We start from the raw sequence: 23,715 nt of genomic DNA on the forward strand, positions 1-23,715 counted from the left end.
CATAGGCACCACAATGGCTTTCTTCCAATCTTCAGGCATTTCACCAGAGCGCCAAGACTTCTCTAAGTTCCGTACACATAAAAAGAGACAGACATGTTAGCAGAAAAGCTACAACCACTATTTATTAACATGAAGGGAGAGTATAAAACAGGAAACACTCAGGAAAGGTAAAAAAAACTGTAAAAGGACAACCAATTAAAAGAGAAAGCTGGTGAGGAAGGCTTGAAAAGATTTAATATGAGAAAATCTTCATCTGCATGCCTACTGAAGTTTAAGAAAGTAATTTGGATAAAGAATTCTCTGTATCTGTTGTCACGATAAGTGACTGACTCTGGATATATTATGTGGCAGGATGGGAGACATTTAATTAAAACAGCTCATTCCACAAGTTGGGGAATTGCACATGCAAAACTTCTTTGCATCAAGAGGACAAAAGCCCCCCTTCATTTGGGTTACTCCTCAAAGTTTTAATCTCTTTCCTCCTGTTCCAGCTGCCCTTCATTTGTTTAGACAAAAAAACTATTTCAGAAGGTAGAAAGAAATGGAAAGAAACCAAAACAAAATGGAAAGAAAAGGAAATGAAACAAAAGAACAAAAAAGATGCTAATCCTTCCCCATGCTCATGCTTCCTTCTGATTACTGAAAACAACATTATGGCTAGGGACAGACATTCAAGAAGCCTGAGCCTGAATTGATTCAACCTTTGCAGGTTAGTCTAACCTGCCTAGGTTGAACTAGTTTGCAACTGCACAGACGTTCTCTCTGGACTGAGCAAATGCAGGCACATGCCAGCAGCAGCTCAGGGTAGAAGTCAGGGAGCATGAGAGCAGCCCTCCCTTCCCTTCTATCGTGCTGAGAGGGGCATGACCAGGCCCCAGCAGGAGGCTCTGTTTAAGGAGGGGTGTAAACCCCCACCCCACCTGCACTGTCCCAGGCTTTTCCCTGCTTGTTGCTCAAGGGGTGGGAGTATTGCCAGACCCCAGCACCAGGCTAGCACTCTGAGGCAAAGAGGGGGGGTGTGCAGTGCATGCATCTGTTGATGATATTGAGCTTTTCAATCTCCCTCTCCCTGCTTCTTCATACTGTCTGCAAACCTGAAAGGTGAGAGAGCCAGCAGGGAGCTGATAAACACTGTGTTAATCAGCCCATCAACAAAACAGAAGTTTCTCTTATTAGTTTAAGGTCTTCTTAAACAGTTTCTTCCAAGGAAGGAACAGATGGACATTACCAGCTGACCTGCTGATTAGCTCCAAAAAGCCCTAAGTGGACATTGTCCTGTCTGCTTTTGTCCTGTCCCAGCAAAACTGGAGACTCACACACACACACACACACACACCTCTCAGCATTACCTAGCATACCACATGCCTAGGGTCCATGGGGCTGGGATCCATGCTGTGGGAGACGGGAGGGAGGGAGAGAGGGATGGGGAGATCCCTGCTTCAGCAGCAAGCAGCGAGGGGTGATGGGGTAGAGGGAAGCCAAGCAGACCCTGCTATGCATGCAATCTCTGCCAGAGGTCAGGCTAGGAAGCAGAGGGGTGGAACTATCCCTGTTCTCTGGAGTAGACGGCATAGCCCAGCGCTGCAAAGCATCTGGGATGCTGGGGTACACTGGTTTATCTTGAACCAGGAAGGGGTCTGGGACAGACTTTACATAAACCAGTTTGATCCAAATCAGTTACGTCTGATGCTACATTCAACCAGGTATATTCTAAACCAGTTTCAGCCATTGTGAAACTAGTTTATGCACACTGAACTTATGTTCTGATGTTCTGTTACAGGTTTAAATCAGTTTCTGATCTCTTAAACTGGTTTATGTGTAATAAACCCTAGCCTATGACTCCATCATTAGAGGCATCTTCTGCAGCTGTGAAATGCTAGGTATGGTAACATAGGCAGGCATCCTATAGCTTTATTTAGGAAGATTTAAGCCACAAGAAGGAAAAAACATGGGACGATAAACCATACTATGAAGGGCTGCTATGAAGCAGTAAAACACACCTCTTCTCCCAACTGCTGTACATATGAAACAACAGGATAAAGAGTCCAATATCTAGCATTTCTCAGCTGCGTTAATAAAGTAACAGATTTTCTCTAATCTTATCCCTATTCTTGGTGCCTCACTGGGGTTCCTGTTAGATTGTTCTGGCCACATCCTGATCCTCTCTCTTCAGGGAGCCACTCCAACCTCCCACACATCTACATACAGCAACTACCCATAGTCACTTACCCAAGTGAGTCAGCAAAACCCACATAACTGTTCACGGCAGGATCAACACTGACTACACAAGCCAGGGTGGTTTAGACAAACACAATCAGAGCCTGCTGTTACATACTCTTCCCCTTGTTAAGTTAATATCATCAAATCTAGTGAAATTGAACAATATCTATCAAAGACAAGTCACAAAGCTATAGCCCATCCTTTAAAGAGCTGTATTCCTCCTGGTGGGTGCTGAGCAGCATTAAAACCCAATTAAGTCAGCAGGAAGTAAACGTATTCAGTATCACGTCTTTAAAAGTACTCAGTTCCTGTACCTTTACTAATGTGTCATTCCATGCTGCAGCAAGCTCCTGCTCCAATTCAATATGCCAGCATGCACTATGTTCCCATATGAAAGCTCCCTGAGGGGGGAAAGGGAGTTTTTATTATTTACAGTTGATCTTCCAAATGCAGCATGACTAGGATGGAACCCAAGGTGCTAGGCACAGAACACTCAGAGATGAGACAGAGTGTAAATATAGTACAACCTCTTTATAGCAAACTGCCAAGGGATCACAAGTAAAGTTAACTGAAAGAGGATGTTTGCTATAATAGGGTTAGTCAATTTTCTGCATCATAGTAATGGTCATCCTGTACCATGTGCATCTTCTTTTGCTGCAAGCATCTTATGTCATCACCAACTCTGGAAGATGCCAAAGTACACAGGAATGCATGCGGGCCTAGCACTGAGCCAGGAAGTGCAAGCCACCCCTTATATCTGGAATAGGCTCCTCAGAGCTGGATGGCAAATATCACCCTATCCTTACATCTCAGCTCATCTGGGATTTTCATGTATAACAAGGTGGTTCAACTTCTAAGCAACTAGGAACCACATGCTACACAGGCTCCCCCTTCTCTGGTATCTAGCCTACAATAATATCAGCTACCTGGTCATAGGTTCCTATAACATTTGTAGCATTTAGTTAACCTTTTTTTATATAGTATAGTTAAATCTAGCATGAATGTATGATTTAATCATGTAGCATGATTTAATTTCTGTCTTTTAAAAAGTAGCTGCTTGACTCTATTCTATAATGCTTCCAGCTTGACACAAGTGAATGAACTTTGTATGTCCTGGGCATGAGAGAGATATGGGCAAGGGGTGAGTGAAGAGTGAATGGGAGTTTGCATGAGAAAAGAAGATGTAATTGTTTAAGTAAGCAACAAGGCCCCAGAGGTGTAAACTACCAGCCAGTAACTAACTAATAAACAACTGAAGAATCCCTTTGAAGCTTGAGGGCACAAAGGAGACAGCAGAAGAAATGCTGCCATGTGAGCAACAAGAAAACTTCAAGGCTGAGACCCATCTTTACAACTAAAGTGACCTCAATGTAAGATAAGAAGACGGATGTGAAGCAGCTGCTAAGAACACAGATTAAGCATGGAAAAACCACAAGAAGTGAAAACAGAGACTAAAAATCATATATAAAGAGAACACAAATTATGCCAATTTAGGCGAGAAATCTTCTGTCTTCCTTCCAGAGCACAGATGTGTCTGCATCTCACCTCACTCCAGCTACTATCTCTTCACCATTGTCATCAGTTTCAACTCCTCAGCTACTCAGTGATCATGGGGTTGGCCACCCCGTGTTAACATTGAGCAACTATTGATGGTAACTATATCTGGTGTCTGTTTGCATGCATGGAATGATTGTTTTGTGTGTATGTATGCCTGTGTGTGATGATGTGCATGATGATTTGTGTGCGTTTGTATGGATGGTGTGCCAGAACCTCTATGTCTAACTCATGTAATCAATAAACGTGGCATTCTGCCTTTTCCCCCTTTATAAAGTCTCGCTTGTGATTTAAGCAATTGGCAGTTTGTATAACACTCCCTCACTGCACCATGAGCTACACTGTGCTGCCCCCTGGGAGTGGGACCCAGAGACCCCAGCTGCTGTGGAAGACAGGGCAGTGGTGGGAGTAGTGGTTGAGTGGAGGTCTGGGAACCACAAAATTAACCCCGTGCATGCAGTCTGTGGCATACCAGTTGAGCAGCCCTGATATATAACAACTTACCCTAATTTTCACCTTCCCAAACAAAAATGTCTGAAAATGCCAGGTTAGACCCTTCCCCTGGGTCTCCCAGAGCACTGTCTTTCCACTTCAATCAATCACCACTCTTCAGGACATGACTGTCATGATTCTGCTCAGCCATAGTCCCTTGCAGGTCTCTGGGCCATCTTACTTCAAACAGGGCTTTGTCCTCTACACTGCCCACATGGAGCTTGATGCAGGATGGGGCCTACATTTTATGGGCACTCGTTCACGCTACACCTCTCCTGTTAACATGTTATACTTTTCCTGTATCCACCTGACAAAAATCAACATTAAGCTAGCTCAATTGAGTCTATGTATCTACATTATCAGCTGATTTTATCATCCAAGGGGGGTAATCTAAAATACCTCTGACATGTTTTATTTTTACCTCCTGAATTTCTTTCATGAGGTTTTTTATCATTTTAAAATTTCAGCATGGATCTGGCTTAAGACTGAAAATGGAATTTGCCCTGCTTTGCAACACTTTCACCACCAGGGCCCACTTGAGTTCACTCGGTAAGCCATGGAAATCCACTGACTTTTTATTGCAATGCTGCAACAAGACTCCAGGGTTAATCTTGCAAATTTTTACTGGTGATTTAGTTCAAGGTTTAGATCAATGAAAAATACAACTTTTTTGGATTCCTGAAAAATTGTTCCCCGTGTAAAAGATGAAATTGTTATGGGTCAGGCAGTTCAAGACTCAGGTTAATTAAAATTACTTTTTGTTGGACTGGGTTTTTGGTTGTAGCAGTATTGGTCTAAGGACATAGGCAGTTCCCTGGGTTTTTAAACTTGGTGCGGTTTTTGTTCCCCTGTGGTTCAGGAGCTGTGGGTCAGGAGTGAGGGCCACCAGCTGGACTGAAGGGTGGGGGGCAGTTCAGGAGGGGAACTGGCAGGGCTGGGTGGGAAGGGGACTGTGGGTTGCAAGTGAGAGGCACCACATGAGCCAGTGGGGCAGGTCAGGAGAGAGGGGGACTGGCAGGGCTCGGAGGGTAAATGTAACCCAGGTGGTAAATGTAATCTAGGTGGTAAATGTAACCCAGGTGGTACTCAGATGAGGTACTCCCCTCTCCAGTTGAAGGGATTTAGCAGGTGTTAGTGTGCTATTGGAGGGGTAGCCACTTATGGGGGAGCAGCTTTCCTCCTATCCCCAATAAAGTAAAGCCAAGACCAATTGGAACTTAACCATATACGGGTTTAATAGGGAAAGAACAGGGTGAAATATAACATATATGCGGGAGGCAAGGGGGCCCTGGGAGGTAATGGAACCATGGTCCAGGCACCTGGGGGTGGTGGGGAGGACCAGGGGAGCAGAGGGGAGTCAAAGGGATTTTAGGTGAACATACACATATAACAGAGACAAATCAATAGACTTGAAGTGCAGGGTTCACAAAATGTAAGATGCAGAGTTTCCCAAAATATGAGGCACAGATCCCACAAAATTTGAGGTGCAGGCACCCCAGTGGGGCAGGGTAAACAAGGTGAGGGGAACCCCCCTCCCCAGTGGGGATTCCTTTTTACAGGCAACTCAATCCTCTGGTGCCCTAGCTGGGAATCAAACCCAGGTCTCCTATGTGGCAGGCAAAAGCTGTACCACGGAACTATCAATACCTGGGCTGCTACCTACAGTTCCAGGCTCTAGTGACTCTGGGATCCTCCATGTGCTGTCAGCACACCAAATTGCCTGGCTTCGTGCCACAGGGAGGTCATAAAGAACCTGAGCTGCCACCTGTAATTCTGGCCTTTGGTCCCTCTGGGACCCACCTCATGCTGCTCCTAGGAGGGTAAGGGGCTGCAGATCAGGAGTGAAGGGCCTGTACTGTGCTAAACTGTTATATGGGGCCGTTGCACCCAGCTCTGGGGTGTATCTCAGCCCTCCCCATACATGCTTATATGTAGCTGTTACATCTCACAGCTGGGTGCATATCTGCCATTCCCATGCACTGTTATATGTGGCTATTACAACAGAGAGCTAGGGCTACCCCATGCCATGCCTCTGTGGCACTGAGGGACTCTCTTGGACACCCCTGACCATATGGGCTTGAGCAGGGAGAATTTCCAGCTGTAATCCCAGCCCAAAAAACAGCCCAATTTCAGGAAAACCAGAAAAACCAGAGGCATGGCATGGGGTAGTCCAAGAAGGATTTCCATCTCTAATACTAGCCCAAAAGAAATTGCTTATTTGAGCCCATATACTTACTACAGTGGGCATGGGGGGACTGTCAGTTGGCAGCCTGGCAAGCACAAACTGCGGTTTCAGCTGGGCAAGACTCTGGCCAGAGGTGTCCAGGAGAGTCCTCCAGTGCCACAGAGGTATGCCATGGGGTGGCCCAAGAATGATTTCTAGCCATACTGCCAGTCCTAAATCCAGTTCCTTATTTGGGTCCATATACCTAGCACCGTGGCTGTGGTGCTGTCAGTTGACAGCCTGGCATGGCCAAGCTGTGTTTTGGGCCAAGCAAGACTCTGGTCAGGAGCGTCCAGGAGAGTCTCCCAGTGGCACACAGGCATGGTGTCAGATGACCCAAAAAGGATTTCAATCTGTATTCTAAACCCAAAAGCCAGTTCCTTATTCAAGCCCATATACTTAGTACAGCAGGCATAGAGGGGCTGTCAGTTGGCAGCCTCGCATGAACACACTGGACTTTGGGCCAGGCAATTCTCTGGTCAGAGATGTCCAGGAGAGTCCTCCAATGCCACAGAGGCTATGTGCAAGATGGCCCAGCTCTGGAGTGTAATGGCCATGTATAACAGTGTATGGTGAGGGCTGTAATGAAATGTTATATGTAGCCGTTGCACCCAGCTCTGGGGTGTATCTCAGCTCTTCCCATACACTGTTATATGTAGTCATTACACCCCAGAGCTGGGTGCAACTCTGCCCTCCCCATGCACTGATATATATGGCTCTTACATTCCATAGCTAGGGCCACCCTATGCCATACCTCTGGCACTGGGGACTCACCTGGACACCCCTGACCATGTGGGCTGGCCCAGGAAGGATTTCTAGCTGTCATCCCAGCCCAAAAACCAGTTCCTTATTCAAGCCCATATACTTAGTATAGTGTGCATGGGGAGCTGTGAATTGGCAGCCTGGGATGAACAAACAGCACTTTGGGCCAGGCAAGATTCTAGTCAGAGATGTCTGGGAGAGGCCCCAGTGGCAAAGAGTCATGGTGTGGAGGGGGGAAGGGGAGCTAAGAAAGGTTTCTATCTCTAATTCCAGCTGAAAAGAATTCCTTATTCAAGTCCATATACTTATTACAGTGTGCATGGGGGGCTGTCAATCAGGCCACGCTTTGAACTGCACAAGACTCTGGTCAGAGGAGAGTCCCCTGGTGGTACACAGACAGGCATGGTGGATGCAGGATATTAATTTACATATTATTTGGTAAATATTCATAGCCAATGAAATTCTCTCAATAGAATGTGTAATTCATTAATAAGAAGCTTTGAAAAAGGAACCAGGAACCAGAAATAAGGACCTGGGAATTAAAGGACCTGGGTATTTTTTGTATAAAAATACAAAGGTTTATTATTCAATACTCTTTGGGATATTCCATTGTTAGACATCATGTTACTGCAGTTGTACTGAGCATCACCGTTTCTATTTTTATCTTCTAAAATAAGTATTTAGGTGATAGTCTGCTGAATCTCAATCTTAGCTACACTACTGGGGTCATTCAGTTACCAGGCTTTACACCCCATTTTTGCAGACAACCTTGAAAGTGCAGCTTTTAGTAACCATCAAATGTTATACCAAAGATGCACTCATTATAGCTTTTGAAAGAAGGATACTGCTGAGGTCTGGCTTAATTGGGCATGAAAAGATAAGAGCCAATGGATGAAACACAGGATGTGGAAAGAGCACAAATTAGAATTTCTACTCACCTTCTGATCAAAACTTTCAGGCGTTAAATAGAAGTTGTGGAGTGGAACAAAATAGTCTTCCAGGAGGCCCATAAGCAATACCAAATAAACACCATCTGCAAACTAAAATAGAAATTCTGTTGATATTTTCAAATGGAGGCATCTGGTTTTGAACAAGGATTTGCAAGCAAGGAGGGAAACCAAAACAAAGAATAAGGGTGTTGCTGCACCTTACACTGTGAGCCACACAGATGTTGATGGGTATTAGTGCTAGCTCAAGCTTGGAGCAGTCACACATTCAGCCCAGCTGGGGCCTTGAGAACTTAAAGTTAAGAATACTCTCCCTCCCATTCTGGTCTCACCCCTGTCCCTCCTAGTTCCCCCACCCCCCACCCCAGCACTCCCCCTTATTGCCCCCACTGTCTGTCCCAGGGGAGCAGCCAAGGAAAAATGAACCTGCCTGCCCCACTCCCACTGCTGCTCTTCTCTGGACTGAGCCCAGCCCAGACAGCAGCAATGGCAGCAACAGTTTCACCCCTCCTTGCCTGCTCACTCAGGACAGACAGCAGACACAGCCACAAGTAAGCTGGGGGATCGAAAGGGAGGGGCAGTAAGCAGGGATTTAGGGTGCTAGGGAAGGCAATGAACCCTCTCTGGGCCAGTGCGGAAGATGGGGGGCAGATGGTGTGTTTACACTAAGGTGTAGCCTAGAGTAGCAATACCATAGCGTAACATGAGCTGGATAACACGATCGGACATAATCTTACCCTGGAATGGCATAATTTTGAGCTGCCTAAGAAGTGCTTCAAGCTAGTTTCAAGTGTTAATGTGTGGAAAATCCAGGGGTTAAGAGCTCCAGGAGCCACCCACAAGAATCATGTAACAAGGCCTTAACTAACCCCAAGCAGTTTACTGCTACTAGCACCACTACACAGATTAGTTTAGAGACATCTGACCATCTGCTTTTTACCCCTTTCAGAAGAGTGGAGGGATTTATTGCATATGCCTCAGAAACCTTTAGATCCCTCACCATTTTCCTTTTTCTTCTCGTTCAACCATCATGCTTATATTTCATGGCTGTTGTCATTTCCGCTGAGGACAACTAAGTGCTTGTTCTTTGGATCCAGTTAGTTATTTTATTTAAAAATCATGCAAGTGGTGATCTTGGACCTGGGAGAAGTCCCTTTGTCCCTCCACAGAGACCTTTTGAGCCACCTAAAGACTTAAACTATCTGCTACATTCATAATAGGAAATGCAATTGTAAAATGCAATTTAAAAAGGAAATTATACCCCCCAAAAATCCAAAACTCTTTGTACTCTTAGCATTTTCCTTGTTTTACATCCTACTATATGTTCTTGTGCATAGGGATATACAGAGAATGACATATAGAGAATGACATTCAAGTACCTGCTCCAACTAATACTATACTTCATTTATATAAGGTAGACTGGGTCTAACAGGAAAAATTCATTCTGATTCACCTGAGAAGCCAATACCCAGTTGATCAGGGATGTAAGAAATCAAGGTTTATGTTCCTGGTCTGAATCAGAATCTGATTCAATGAATATTAAAGTATTTTAAAAAGTGTCCACTGAGCCAGTGAGTCTAAAACTGCACCCCAGTGGTTGCACCACTCAGGTACATGGGAGCGCCAGCCTTGCATTATTTCTGCGAAGTGGCACAGCTTCAACAAGAGAAGCTAAGACAGACTGAATAGCCAACACCCTGCTGCTGAAGACATACATCTGTCTGAGTCTTGAGTCCCTATTCTGGAGCAGGCAGAGCCTTGAACTGGAAATTGTTCTCCCATACAGTGTGTGAGCATGCTACTCGCTGGGCAACCTGGGGCTATCCCACAGTGGGGCAAGGCAAGGCCTGTCTCTAAGTTTTCTCAGTGGATTCATCCCAATATGAAACAAGCGTGGTTGGGGGGACCCTCACAATCCAGAGGACAAAAAAGTAATTTGTCACCATCTCTGATCATAAATGGAAATTCCAGCAAATACTATTCACTTAGGATGTGCAAGGCTGAGGCTCAAGGCAATAATTTGAGTGGGTTACTGGCTATTTGGTGGTGGAGGTCTCTCCTGCTCTCTTTCTCATAGAAAAATCTCTAAAAGGCCTTGAGTTTGTTCCAGTGAAAAAGAACAATTTCCAGTGTCTTGAAAAATGTCACAGAACAGCAAAACTATTCCTGCTTGTCTTTGTTTAGTCTACTGTATATTTCAAAATACACTGTACTGGACATTCCCATTCTCAAAATAAACAACCTCTGGGACCTATCCCAAACTTTTGATCAGAAATAATATGGCCTGGCAAAGCAATGTAGTAATTCACTACAGAACCCCTGACTATCACCAGCACCAAAAAACGTGGTATGCTATGGGATGGGACTCTACTACTAGAGCAGAAAGAGAACCTCCTAATAGTTGTCCCAGGTTTATGGCACATATGCCAGCAAGGTGTCAAACTTCCCAGAGTGAGGGGCAGGGGATGAAAATCAACAAACTTCTCATTACCATTTGTTCCTTTATATTTTGAACAAGACTAGTTCCCCCAAGTAAGGGGCAGTAGAATCACAGAATTGAAAATGACCTCAAAGGTAATCTAGTCCATCCTCTGACATAAATATAGTGTAGATATACAGTAGTATAGATATATACCAGGTTACCACAGAATCTAAACACATTTCACTCATATAGGCCTTTTTAGAAAGGCATCCCATAGATCACAGTGAACAGTAGTTCAAAGGGATCAAAATTCTGTGTGATTTAGTAAACTTTTCATACATAATAGTGTCATACCTACCTTCCAAAGCATAAAAATCCTACTGAACCCTGACCACCTTGTACAGCAGATGCCTTTGAAGCAACTGACTTAACTAAATACAATGGTAAGAGTTCCAAGACTCGAGATTAATTCCTAAAATAGCAGGGTGTTCCAGATGATCAATACTTCCACATATTCTAACCTTTTCTGGCCTACTTTCTTGTATAGTTTCTATTTCTCTGTACCTTTCAGAACTGGATATAATATCCCCTGGAGATCAAAGAGCTATATTTATAAATATGATCTTGCATACAAAGCAATCAGGAAAACTTCCCTGTCTCTTTGTGGGAAAAGGGTTGTTTGAGTATTCATCACCTCATTAATCACTGGTGCATGCAGATACCCAACTAATTCACTTCACGAAGGCCACAGAATATTAATTAATCAGCAAATGATCAATATTAACATAAGCCCAGATGAAACATTCCATGCCCCATAATCAGTTCCCTAGGCCAGTGTTTTCCAAGCTTTATGGGTTTACACCCCACTGTAGCAGGTTCTGCAACTTTTGCACCCTCTCTTTCCCCCTATTTCAGCCTCCATTGCCCACTGGCAAGGGGAACTGGCAGCAGTTAATGGCAGGGAGGAAAATTGGCAGTGGTCAGCAGCTGCAATTTGCATGCTCACATCCTAGGAACCAAACCATGCAGCACCACCCTTCTGTCAAACATTTATGAAAGAAAGTAAGTTTACTCCCTTGCCTTGCTTCAAGGCTTTCAAAAAGTCAGCAAACACAGTTTTGTACAGAATCTTTTTCTATCACTAGAAAGCTGCAGTTAGAATTATGCAAGGTGAGTGAACAAAGCATATTCCCATGCTCATAAAACTCATGCTTGCCTGGGCTAGGTAACAGTGTTTCCAAGGAACCCCGTGTCTTATGTGGGTTAAACACATAGGGCTCTACAATGCAAAAAGAGACACTATGAGTACCTGGGCTAGCTCATGTACTGACAGAAATCTAGCCATTGGCTAATTTATCCTACTGAAAGGCACATATGCAGACAAAACTGCAACCAACATTAGCCTACAGAGTGCTGTTCTGCTGTAGCTAGATTTCTTCCAGTACCTGAGTTAGCCTAAGTACTATACACTGCACTACAGTCTACAGTGCACACCAACCTAGAGATGGCCATATGTCACAGTTACTGACTCAACTGGAATCTTATTCTGGTCCAGAGCAACACCCTTAATTCACACACACTCACAAGAGACAACACAGACACCAGCCATAATTTCATGTACATGAAATGATGTTCTAGAGATGTTTTTCATGATCTTTCAGAAAAAAACTGGTCAGAAGTCTAACCACATTACTAGCACAAATGCATTTAATATTGAAGACCACCTCTTCTCAAATTGGGTTATAAAGTACCAGAAGTATTTGTTATAAGTCTTGCGTGTAACTATGGGTAAAGGGAGCAAATACTGCTGCAAATTAAAATTATCTATAAGATAAGGCCCTGATGCTCCAAACAACCCATTTCACACATGCAGGACTTTGTGCATGCAGGTAGTTCATTTGAAAGTACACTCATATGCATAGTTAAGCACACGCATAAGAGTTTGCTGAATCAGGGCTCAAGTTTGTAATTTTTATCATGCAATGTATTTCCTGGTACAAAGCTCCTCCTACCTGTGTTTCTAATTCTGTCACTTCCAAATTCAGCTTATTTAGGTGTTTGTTCACAAAGGTGATCAGAGACTGTGAAGGAAGAGAACACAAAGATCAATCAGGTTAGAAATTAGAGCTGATGATTTTGTGGTAGTGACAAGCTTGCCAAGCTATCAAAAATACAGCATTTTAACCTTTTTCAGTCTAACTCTTACAATATATAATTTACTCATGTGCAACAATAAAATATGTATAAATTAAAAGGTATGTAACAGTGTAATTTACCACCACCATTCCAAGATGCTATTATGGCACTAATCTACATTGTATAAGTTACTCCTTTTCGTTTTGGAAGAAGTGCTGTTATCATGAATTTTTTTTTTGCACAATTCTCTGGGGAAGCTGTGAAAAGTAGTAGCAAAATTTGCCTTCTGTGTTAATCTCTTTAATTAGAGTCAGCTCCTGAAATGCTACATGGAAAAGAACACTGTTTGTTTTTTTTTAATTCCTATGCATAAGAAGAGATTCTCTGTGGGCTGTTTGCATCCATCTCAATTCCACAAAGGGTATATCCAAGTAAATAAGCACATTACAATACTCAGACTTGGATTTCTATTGTGAGAGGCACTGACCAGTAAGATCTTGAACTTCTGTCCACTGGCAGATGAATATTAATACTGTAAATATGTATTAACCATCTAATGATTTCCTTAAAATATTTCTACATGGAACAAGCAGTTTAAAAAAATGCTTTCAAAGTAGTTTTAAACTAGTAAAAAAGGCCATCTCTTTTGTTGCTTGCTTTAAAAATATTATTCTGTGCTGGAACACACATACTCTGTTTTATAAGTAAACATAAGTAAAGCAGCAAATTTCAGTTGTGATCTCTATCTATTTTGCTAAAATAGGTTAACAGTGGTATAGAAATAATTAAAAGTATTTTCTTTGCCAGTTCTCTTCTGGAAGGGAATACTAACAAAGGCTGGCCTAGATTAGTGGTTTCCTTACCTCTTTCCTGAGCCTGTCACAAAAGAACATGTGAAGGGCTGGACAAAAAGGTCAATGGACAGTGCTATATTGTGATCTGAAGACCCCAGACAGAGACTGGACTCAAGAGATTACGGCAATTGACTTTAATCAGAACAGCACTGTTGATAGTCTGATGAAAGCAAACTAAGGCAAAGATATCAGAAACTTTTTTTTAATTCTGTTTAACTGCGCATGCATGTACACACTGCTTGCTGACACAGTTAGTGAATATCAGCATGCATATCTACTTCTGACAGCCACAGCAAACATGGAGAACATTTCTCCAACAATGAAAGAGCCTCACTGCTTTGAAGCTAAGATCAGACACTTGATACTTATCCAGGGGACTACCACCATTTATGCTTACCTAGTAGCACCACATGGAAAAGTGAACGTTGAAACAAGGGTATGATCCAAGCTCATGTGAAGCTAGAGGGAGTCAATTTGATTTCAGTGAACAACTGATTAAGTCAAAGGTTCAAAAGAGGCACTTAGGCTAAGTATAGGCATTAAAAAAGCCCAAGGCTGAATCAATTCAATCTTCACAGGTTAGTTTAAGCTGCATAGATTGAACTGATAAGCAAGCAAACAGACATTCACTTTTGATTCCAAAAGTGCAGCCACATGCCTGCAGTGGCTCAGGCCAGAAGCTAGGGGGTTCTAGAGCATGCTTGCAGGGTCACCTGGAGCAGACACCTTGGGCCAAAGCTAGCCTGCTCACCCAGGGGGAGATGCAAAGCATCCTGGGATGCTGGGGAACTGAGAGTTAACTTGAATCCAAAAAGGATCTGGGACAGCTCAATAAACCTATAACAGTTAAGTCTGATACTACATCCATCCAGGTTTATTTTATACCAGTTTCAGTCATTTTGAAAGCAGTTTATATGCATTGAAGTTCTGTTGTGTTCGAGATTTGAACCAGTTTCTGATCACTTATACCAGATTATGTATAATTTCTGTCCCTAGCCTTAGGGTATGATTTTGAAGGGAAAGGTTTGGAGGGCATGTTTCTCTGATGCAGTCTACAATTATTTTCTAGTTTTGAAGACTTTTGCTGGAAAAGTTCTGCTTACAAACCAGAGTAAATAATGTCACCATAGAAATGTCACAATAGAAAACTGAAGTAGAAAATCTTTTACCTTTTTCACTACATTGAGTTTGTCCGGAGCATGATCAAACAAAGTGTCAAAGGCATCTCGCTCTAGTTTTAAAAGAAATGAAAGCAGCGTTAGCAAAATCACTTCTGCTGAGAGTCAGAGAGCAAAGAATGCTATGATGGTGATTCTCATTAACACCAGCCTTAGGCCCTGAACAAGCTTTACATTTGTAGCAGTACTGATACCTTCATAGTGCTATGAAAGCTAGCATACAGATATGCACACTGTCTGTAGCACAACAGAAGTGACAGATCTACCACTAAAACATTCCTCTTTTGGAAAGAAACTTTTTTGTACTGGAGTTTTGTAGTGCCACATGTAATGAATGTCTATTTACATGTATTGTTACAAACCTCCCCAGCATCCAACAGTTCTCCACTCTACCTCTCCCCTCCTCCAAATGGGAGGGATAGTGAATGGCTACCTGACAGCCCATCAAGACAAGCTATCAAAAAGCCCAGATCACCTGTTGCTTTTGCTCCAGAGGTGGCAATCCTGGTGAGAACAGCTACTACTACCATCACTCCTAAGAGTGCGTCAGCTGCTGCCAGTGGTCTGGTGGCAGAGCCAGAGGGAACAGGTGCCACTGCTGTGAAAGTATTAGCTATTGTTAGTGTTCTGATGGTGGTGTCAGAGGGAAGAGGTGGTCATTTGCTTTCATCTGCCACAGCCTCTACAGGAACAGCTGGAAGATTTTATGTTCCTGTGGTAGCAGCAGTAAGCAGAGTTGCTACTGCCAGTGCAGGAACACTGGAAAGAGCCACTCTTCCCACAGGGGCCAGGGCAGCTCTTCCACCTGCCACGGGCCCCAGCAGAGACACCAGGAAGAACCCCTGTTCCTGTGGTGGTGATGGCACAAGAAGAGCTGGCATTACCAGAACAGGAATGCCAGGAAGAGCTGCTGGTCATGGACAGCCTGTTGGAGACAGCAAGCTATCAGTGATGAGGCTCAGTGACAGGCTCCCCCAGGGGGATGAGAGGAGAAAAAGAGCAGCCTGCTACTGCCCTTTTGCAGAGTAGCTATTGCTACTTTTGCAGCTCATCAACCAGAGACATTGAACATCTCTATGCCCCACAGTACTCTATTTTTGTAGTGCTACAATATGTTGAAGCATTTGTACTGCTGTGAATGAATATCCACCCATATCCATAAAAAAACTGCAAAACAGACTTCAAAGAAATTGGTCACTCACGGTCAGTACCCATCTAAAGGCTACAGCGTGGATCTCAAACTTTTTGACTCAAGGCACCCCATAGAAAATATCAACTTTTAATTTTCACTCAATTTTTTACTACAGAAAAATACTAGAGCAATTCTTCTGTTGCAGAAAACTCAGAAAGCCCACAATGGGTAGGAATGATTTTAACACTGAACCAATGAAATCTCTGGTTTAATATTGTGAATCATGTTTGCACACCTAATAGTGCTAACAACGTGTGACACCCTGCAACACCCCTGAAAGGATCTCATGGCACCCTGGTTGAGAATCACTGGGTTAGTCAGGCACACTGGGAATCTTGAGAGTAACTGAAAGTGGTCACATAGGTCAGCAAGAGTTTTCACTGATGCAATTTATGCTTAATACCAAAAACTTGTCTGTGAAAAAGAATATTTGAACAGAAAGAAAAGCAAAGGTGTACTTCCACCAAGTTTTAGGTCTAACAAATGGCCACTAAATATCAGCAGATGTTTGTGCTTCTCACACATATGCTCAGGCCCATTGCACACCTCAAATGTTTACCATTAAGCTCACTTGTAATTCCGCATTGACTTCAATGCAGTATTAGGTCCAGGAGTAAGAAGTTTACTGAATCAGGGCCTAAAGGAAGATCTGATTTCTCCCCACCCTCCACCCTATTACTTAATACTGCTGATAAGGACTTAACACTTTACATTTTCAAAGTCCTAAACACATATTATTTAGGGCAATTTACATTGTTCTAAATTAATTAAAGATGGTGACGTTATGTAGCTGGGGTGTTAATTCTAAACCTGATGCATTTGCTAAAAGCCTCAGGAGTCCTTCAGTGAAAAATTCTTGCTCTTTTTGTAATTTTTGCCATTATGTACAAGTATCTAATGCAGAGAAAATAATGGAGGGTGCCACAGTGTTCAGTGGGCAGAGCAGAAGATTTGTTAGGCATGACAAATGTGCAAAAATTACAGACTAGGGCTTCCTCTTTGTATTTGATAAGGCAGTTCTCTAGTGTTAAAATATTACTTACCAAATCTTCCCATCATCATCCTGCAAGTTAGAACACGAGAAAATATTTAGCTAGTTCATAAATATTCCCTTCCAAATCAGGCCCATAGACCTGATCCCATTAGGTGCTAAGGAACCCCACTGAGTTATGAGGCTCAGCATCTCATACGATCAGGCTAAAATAAAAGCCAATGGGCCAAACTTATTCCCAGAGTATGACAACCAGTGTTAATGAGTTATACCAGAAGGCAGTGTAGCTCAAAGAACTGGACATGTGGAAAGTAAAAACCTATGCTGACATTGTATTTGTACTTGGTATTGTTGCCATAGTAGGCACTACTACCCTTTTCTATTATTATATATGAAATTCCTGCATAAATGTATAGCATAGCTTATAGCACCCAGTTCAAAATAAGCACTGCCACTGTCAATTATCTGATATGGCTTTATAGAATCATAGAATCAATGAGTCAGAAGGGACCTAGACAGATCATCGAATCCGACCCCCTGCCATGGGCAGCACTGGGGGTGGCAGGGGTCATAAGAACCCAGCCAAGTGCCTCTCCAGTCTCCTCTTGAAGACATCCAGGGAAGGTGAGAGCACCACCTCTCTGGGAAGCCTATTCCAGGCTCTGGCCACCCTTACAGTGAAGTAGTTCTTCCTAATATCTAACCTAAACCTATCCTCCCTCAGCTTGTGGCCATTGTTCCTGGTGTCTCCCTCAGCTTGCCCACCAGAATTGGGTGGGACACTGTGTCGAAGGCCTTCTGGAAGTCCAAGAAGATGACATCGACTTCCTCCTTCACATCTAAGCTCTTTGTTACCTGGTCATAGAAAGAGACCAGGTTAGTCAGGCAGGATCGGCCTGGCACGAACCCATGTTGGTTACCCCTCAACATCACTTCCCCTGCAGGGCTCTCACAAATGTGGCCTTTGATAATTTTTTCAAAGACCTTCCCCAGGATAGAAGTGAGGCTGACTGGCCTGTAGTTGCCAGGCTCTTCCTTCCTCCCCTTCCTGAAAATAGGGACCACACTGGCCCTTTTCCAGCTCTTAGGGACTTGCCCTGAGCACCAGGAGTCCTCAAACAGCCGTGCCAATGGCTCCAAAATGACACCAGCCAATTCCCTCAGCACCCGCGGATGAAGGTCATCTGGGCCCACCGACTTGGATACATCTAAGCCCTCCAGGTAATCCTTAACTAGGTCTGAACTAACAGCTGAGGAAGTCACAGGAGATATGCAGATTTATACCGGCTGCATAAAGGAGTTTGGAGAAAATTCTGACTAGGGCTTAATTTTGTTGTCTGTGAGGAATTTTTGTACTTATATCTCACATCCAGCCACTTATGTTTTAAATAGATAGTGTTTAACATTGCCCCCCCGAAAAAAACTTATTGAAATATACAAAAAAACTACATACACACAGACACATTCACACCTTTGGCTCTAAAAAAAAAAAAAATCTCGAAAGCATTCAACAATGTACAATGCCTCAGAAACCCAACCACCTCTAAGGAAGAGGACAAGGTTTAAAGGGTGAGATTAATTTTGGGGAAGGATATCAGGGCAACTGTGCTCCTATGTGAAGCTCAGTAAGTTCTTTAATGTCACCATGGCAGCTATAATCTGATTTTTGAAGGTTTCAACTGAAGGACAGGCCCCGCCCGCACAGAGTAAACCACATGGCACTCCATTTAGCTTTAAAGGGATAAAAGGCTGAACCAACTCTACAGGGAGCCTAGATGAGATGGAAGAAGCTTGTGTTAGCCCCTTGTTAACAAAATTTCCTTCATCTGTAGCCAGCATACATTTTGAGCCCTTTTTCTTGTGAAAAGCCAGTAAAACAAAGCAATGTAAGCCACTGCGAGGAGTAAAAAAAATATTCTTTTGGGCTCTCAGTGTGAAATATAAGGTTGGAGAAACCCATTCCACAAGTTTCATGATAGCATTATTCTCTTTGATTCCCAAAGTATCAACCTGTTGACCCTCTCTCAAACACCTACACTGGCCCCTTAGCTTGGAAGTGCAACATTTCTCCTTCATAACTGATTTCCAATGATAAACCAGTTTCCATATGAAAGAGACTACATATCAAGGTTTTCACAGTTGTTTAATCCAATCAAGGAAATCTGTAGCCATCTTCAACGTAGAAAAATCAAACCTTTCTCCTCCTCTCTGTCACTCACAAATACATGCCCCCCCCCCAACATACACACACATGCTTACTCTGTTGTGGTTGTCAGCTCCTCTGTAACATGAGCTGTCTGGAGAAGGCCTTCCCGTTTCTGGAAACCAAGATATAAATCAGAAACTAGAACTGTAATGAAAGGCAAGCTCATTAAGTGATCTGCAGCAGCCATCTCTTTTCCGAGTCCCAAAGGACACGTGCATTTTATGTAGCTTGTAAAATAAGGTTTTTGTAGGAGTAGGGAGCAAGTTATCTGACAGAGAAGTTAACCCTAAGAAGAGTGCTACCTATCAGACTGACAGCCAAATAAATATTTAGGAGGCATATATATAATTACATTCAACACACTAGCAGTTGCCCTCAGGAGACCAGAACCTCATTTTTGCCTGAAACACAAGGGAGAGAGTGAGTTTGCCAGTTCCATCCTAAGTCCCCTATGGGTATTTGTTCACAACACAAAAATCAACCAACAATTTCACACAATTGGCAGCTTCAGTCTCCAGGGAGGTCTGAGTCTTGATGATTAACTCAGGTCAGAGTTCAGCTATCAGTATGCGTGGGAAGTTTGCACAGTATAAGACTCTAACTGAGCCTATGAGTCAGTATCTTAATGTCATGACAACAAAATCTACCAAGAAACCATAAGGGAAAAAGGGCTGACTGTTTTATAATGGAAGCTATTCTCCTTTACTGGATTCCTCAGAAGGATTTCCTCAATTTACAGAGAGTCAGCGTGGGGTGAGATGTAGGTACAAAGTGGTTTTAAGACAGACTTAACTGAAATACGGCCTTATGATGCAGACTCTATCACACTATCACAGCAGGTCCTGGAAAAATCCAAATTAGCTGTGAACATAGTTTGTTGCTACTATTGAATCTACTGGTCTGGTATTTTCCTGACCAAGTACTGAACTAGTGCTTTCACATACTAAAACACTTCCTAGCATGTCCTTCCACTGAGTATGTGGGTACCCTGCAAAACTAAAGGACTCCCTATTTCATTCAAAATGGAATGTTTCTTTTTTCTTCACTCAAAGCTTTGAGCTGCCTAGAAGAATTCAGTTCCCAAAAGCGGACAACACAGGAAGGTTTGTCAAATGACTCATGACTAAGTTAATTAAGGCTGCTACTAGCTTTAGTTTTCAAGACAAAGCATCACAAGGCTAAAACCCTTCCTAAATATTCCTTGGCCTCTGAATGAGTTTTGCTAACTGAACTCCAAATACTGGGCAACAAATAGTTGTTAAAATGATCTCCAAAAGGACTTCAATACCAGCTTCTGACTAGAGCTGTGCAAAATTTTGCCAGCTGCTTCATTTCGAAGCTGTTTTGACTCGTTTCAAGCTCGAAATAGCGAAATCTAAAGAAAACTAAATGAAAGGCTTCAAAACAGCCTTGAAACAAAACAAGGGCAGTTAAAACATTTCAAAGTTTTGAAACATTTCGAGTTTCGAAGCTGGGCTTGCCAGTAACTAAAGAGAAACTAAGGAGAGGGAGGAGAAGAGGGGTGAAGGACTGCTCTGATATTGACTATGTAGCTAGCCAGTGACTGTGATCCTTCCCTGAGGTCCCTTCCAATCCCAGTGCTCTGGGGGATGGATGGAAAAACATCATAAAAAGCACAGCTTGAACTGAGCTTTCTCTGTGCCTTCACACTTACAAGTGACACAAGTTTTTCTCTGAAGAGTTTGAGGTGCAGTTTCCCAGAAACCCAGGCACCCATCTCATAGAAACATGACCTCAGAAGGGACTACCACCCCTGCAAGTTTAATCTGAATCAGGCAAGAAATAACAAAGTTATAGGCAGCTTCGTCCTTCCCCATTATAGCCTATGGGCAAAACGTCAAAACAGTTTTGATGAAACAAAACACTGTCCTGCCAAAACAGTGAAACAGAAGTCGAAAAGAAATGGTGCTGTTTCACACAGCCCTATCTCTGACCTGTAAGTCCACCTACTGGAGAACTGCTAAAATAGAGAGGGGCAAAAAGGGCCCTGTTCAGGTAAGCCTGGAAGATGACAATGCTTGAGCCACACAAAAAATAACCAACAAGAGCAGGACTTAAGAACTACCTTTATGTTGACTTCCTAATAAGTCCCTTTCTATTTTCCTGCTTTAAACTTCTTCATGATAAAAACCTGATGGATGGGAATTCATGTTCTAAGTGACAATGAAAATCCAGGAGCTGGAAGTTAGCAGGGAGGGAAAGCTCAGGATGCTCTGTTCCCTATCACAGGCAGGTACCTCAGAGTTCCCTTGCCTTTTGTAGAGAGCGTTTAGTGACGCAAACATTAAAGAAACTCTGAAAGTGCCCCTATAGCCTTGCTAAACCAGCACCTGAGGCAGCTACTTAAAGGTTCATAACAACCAACAGACTAATATGAACACTTGTTGCTCTGGGGGACTATGAACATGGCTTTGGAGGTCAGATTGCTGGCTTATTTCACAATCAAAGCAAAGTAATAGTGAAGACCAAGAAACAATCATCCTGACAGTCAATATGAAGCAGTGCTTAATCCTTAGTGTTAAATCTCCCAGCCCCGGAACTTAGGCTCAGCATCATCTGGTGGTACCAATCATAAAATAGCGATTAAGCAAAAACCAGGTTTCCTCAGGGCTATTCTCTTCCATTTTCTGTGGAATATATTATATTTCACAGAATATATGTGTACAGCAGAGATGAAAGCTCTCTATGCTAAGACAAGTAAAGCAGAGAAAGACCCCTCTAAAACCTAAGCTTGCAAGACTCTGCAGTGCACACACAAAAGAGGGATGATGAACCCAGATGAAATTACACAGGTCTCAGCTATCAAACACAATCCAGATTTCAAAGGCACAGGACAGTTTGTATTACTTCTCTCAAGAGCTCGATACATTTCTTGCTCTAACCTACAGCAAGTTGTTATCATTACGTTTAAATTTTACTCAGTAGAATCATAGAAAGTAGAAAATGAAATGAGCAACTGGAACACTAAATGACTACTCAAGGTGTTATTTGCTAAGCATAAAAAGCACTAACATCTCTCTCATTGGAGACCACAATGGCTTATCTTACTCCCATTTAACAGTTGGGGAAGTTGAGTGATTACTTGTCCTCAGTCAGAATTATGGACATTTGGCATCACTGACAAGAAATCGAAGTCACACATCAAAAAAGCAACTGAACCAGATTTTCTGACTATTGCTCCCATACTTTATTCACTTGGCAGTGCTTCATCCTTACAGAATCCATAACAGGTGGATGACTTTCAGACAGGAACATGAAGACCCCAAATTATAACCTACCTCCTGCCTCCCCCTCCCCTCCCTCCACAAATTTTAGCTTTAAAATGATGATATTGCTAGTGCAAAACATTTTTAGTGTCATTAACCTCAGGGTTAGCTAGTTGGTTTGTGCAACTTTAAAAGATTATATCTCCAATTTAACTTAAAACAATTCAACTATGATAAAAACCCACAATATGTGTTAGGGTGACAATATTTGGATCTTGGGAGCACTGGATTTGCAGCTGAATGAAGGCTTTACCTGTGGCCTAGCAAAACTGCTGACCACAAGGCAGAATGATAGCTAAGCCAGCCATTGCTTATGCTAAGTAACCATCTTAATTGTGTTAGCCATTTTTCTGAAAAAAGCAGCAAATAAGTCTGTGTGCTATGAACCAGCTACAGTGAGGAATGAGATAAGATACAGCAGCCCAAAAAAGGTGGAAGATGGTACAACCTGAGACTAAAAAACAGATTGGAATGTGAAAAACAACACTTAATTGGTAACAAAATCCAAGTTGAAAAAATGCAAAAAGGTGAATGGTGATGGGTGAAGAAGCCTCCAGGTTTTGGTCAAAGTCTGCCCATTCACCGAATAGCAGGAGCCAAGGTCTTAGATATGTGTTTATAGCAAAGACATGTAAATGAATAAAATGCATAGGCAATTCCATGCTAATGAAGCAAACAGTAAAACAGAAGTGGAGCTTGAGATGGGAGCAAAAATGGGTGGAACAGAAGGAGGGACATGGTGGAATGAATGTTAATGAGTATAAACCAAAGTGTACAAATGTGGGGAAAAAACCATTGTTCAGTGCAGCTCCCTGGTTTTCTGGTTTTTTGCAAGTTAGTCCGAAGCTGTCTCCATTATGAATAAAGCTGTTGCAAGCAATGTGTGCTGGTGTTTGCTCCCTGCTTGCTCTGGCTAATGGGCAATTGGATTGTCGTCTCCCTGGCTGTTGGGTGCCGCGTGGAGTCAGGGTCTAATAATATGGACATATCAATTAATAATAATAGTATCCATAATATAGACATATCAATTAATTCATGGGTTGAACCAGTTTAAATGAATCCACAGTAGAGATTTGGAGCAAGTTAACTGAATCAATTCCTCTTCAGTGAACTGGAGGTTAAAATTGTATACAGAAGACCCAAAGCCCATAAATTTCATTGCAGACTTTTTTTTTTTTTTTTTTACTACTACAGTCACCGGAAGTGCTGATCACCTGTTCCAGCTGCCAGGTTAAAAAAAAAAAAAAAAA

At 42.7% G+C, this 23,715-nt stretch overlaps 1 protein-coding gene across 3 annotated transcripts in view; it reads right to left on the reverse strand.

Annotated features, from left to right (window-relative positions):
• Positions 1 to 23,715, reverse strand: part of PARVB (parvin beta) — a 112,134-nt gene that overhangs the window by 19,290 nt on the left and 69,129 nt on the right. For 2 of the 3 annotated variants that reach the window (XM_019544325.1, XM_019544324.1), the window contains exons 7-12: positions 19,232 to 19,290; positions 17,025 to 17,044; positions 14,781 to 14,842; positions 12,634 to 12,702; positions 8,191 to 8,292; positions 2,535 to 2,621 (exon numbers count right to left, since the gene is read on the reverse strand). In XM_019544325.1, the coding sequence (XP_019399870.1) occupies positions 2,535 to 2,621; positions 8,191 to 8,292; positions 12,634 to 12,702; positions 14,781 to 14,842; positions 17,025 to 17,044; positions 19,232 to 19,290 (399 nt within the window). The remainder of the gene's footprint in view (positions 1 to 2,534; positions 2,622 to 8,190; positions 8,293 to 12,633; positions 12,703 to 14,780; positions 14,843 to 17,024; positions 17,045 to 19,231; positions 19,291 to 23,715) is intronic. The other variant, XM_019544326.1, reaches the window with a different exon arrangement.

This window comes from Crocodylus porosus, unplaced genomic scaffold (assembly GCF_001723895.1).
Source record: "Crocodylus porosus isolate Cpor-Errol unplaced genomic scaffold, CroPor_comp1, whole genome shotgun sequence".
In the NCBI taxonomy this organism is placed as follows: Eukaryota; Metazoa; Chordata; order Crocodylia; family Crocodylidae; genus Crocodylus; species Crocodylus porosus.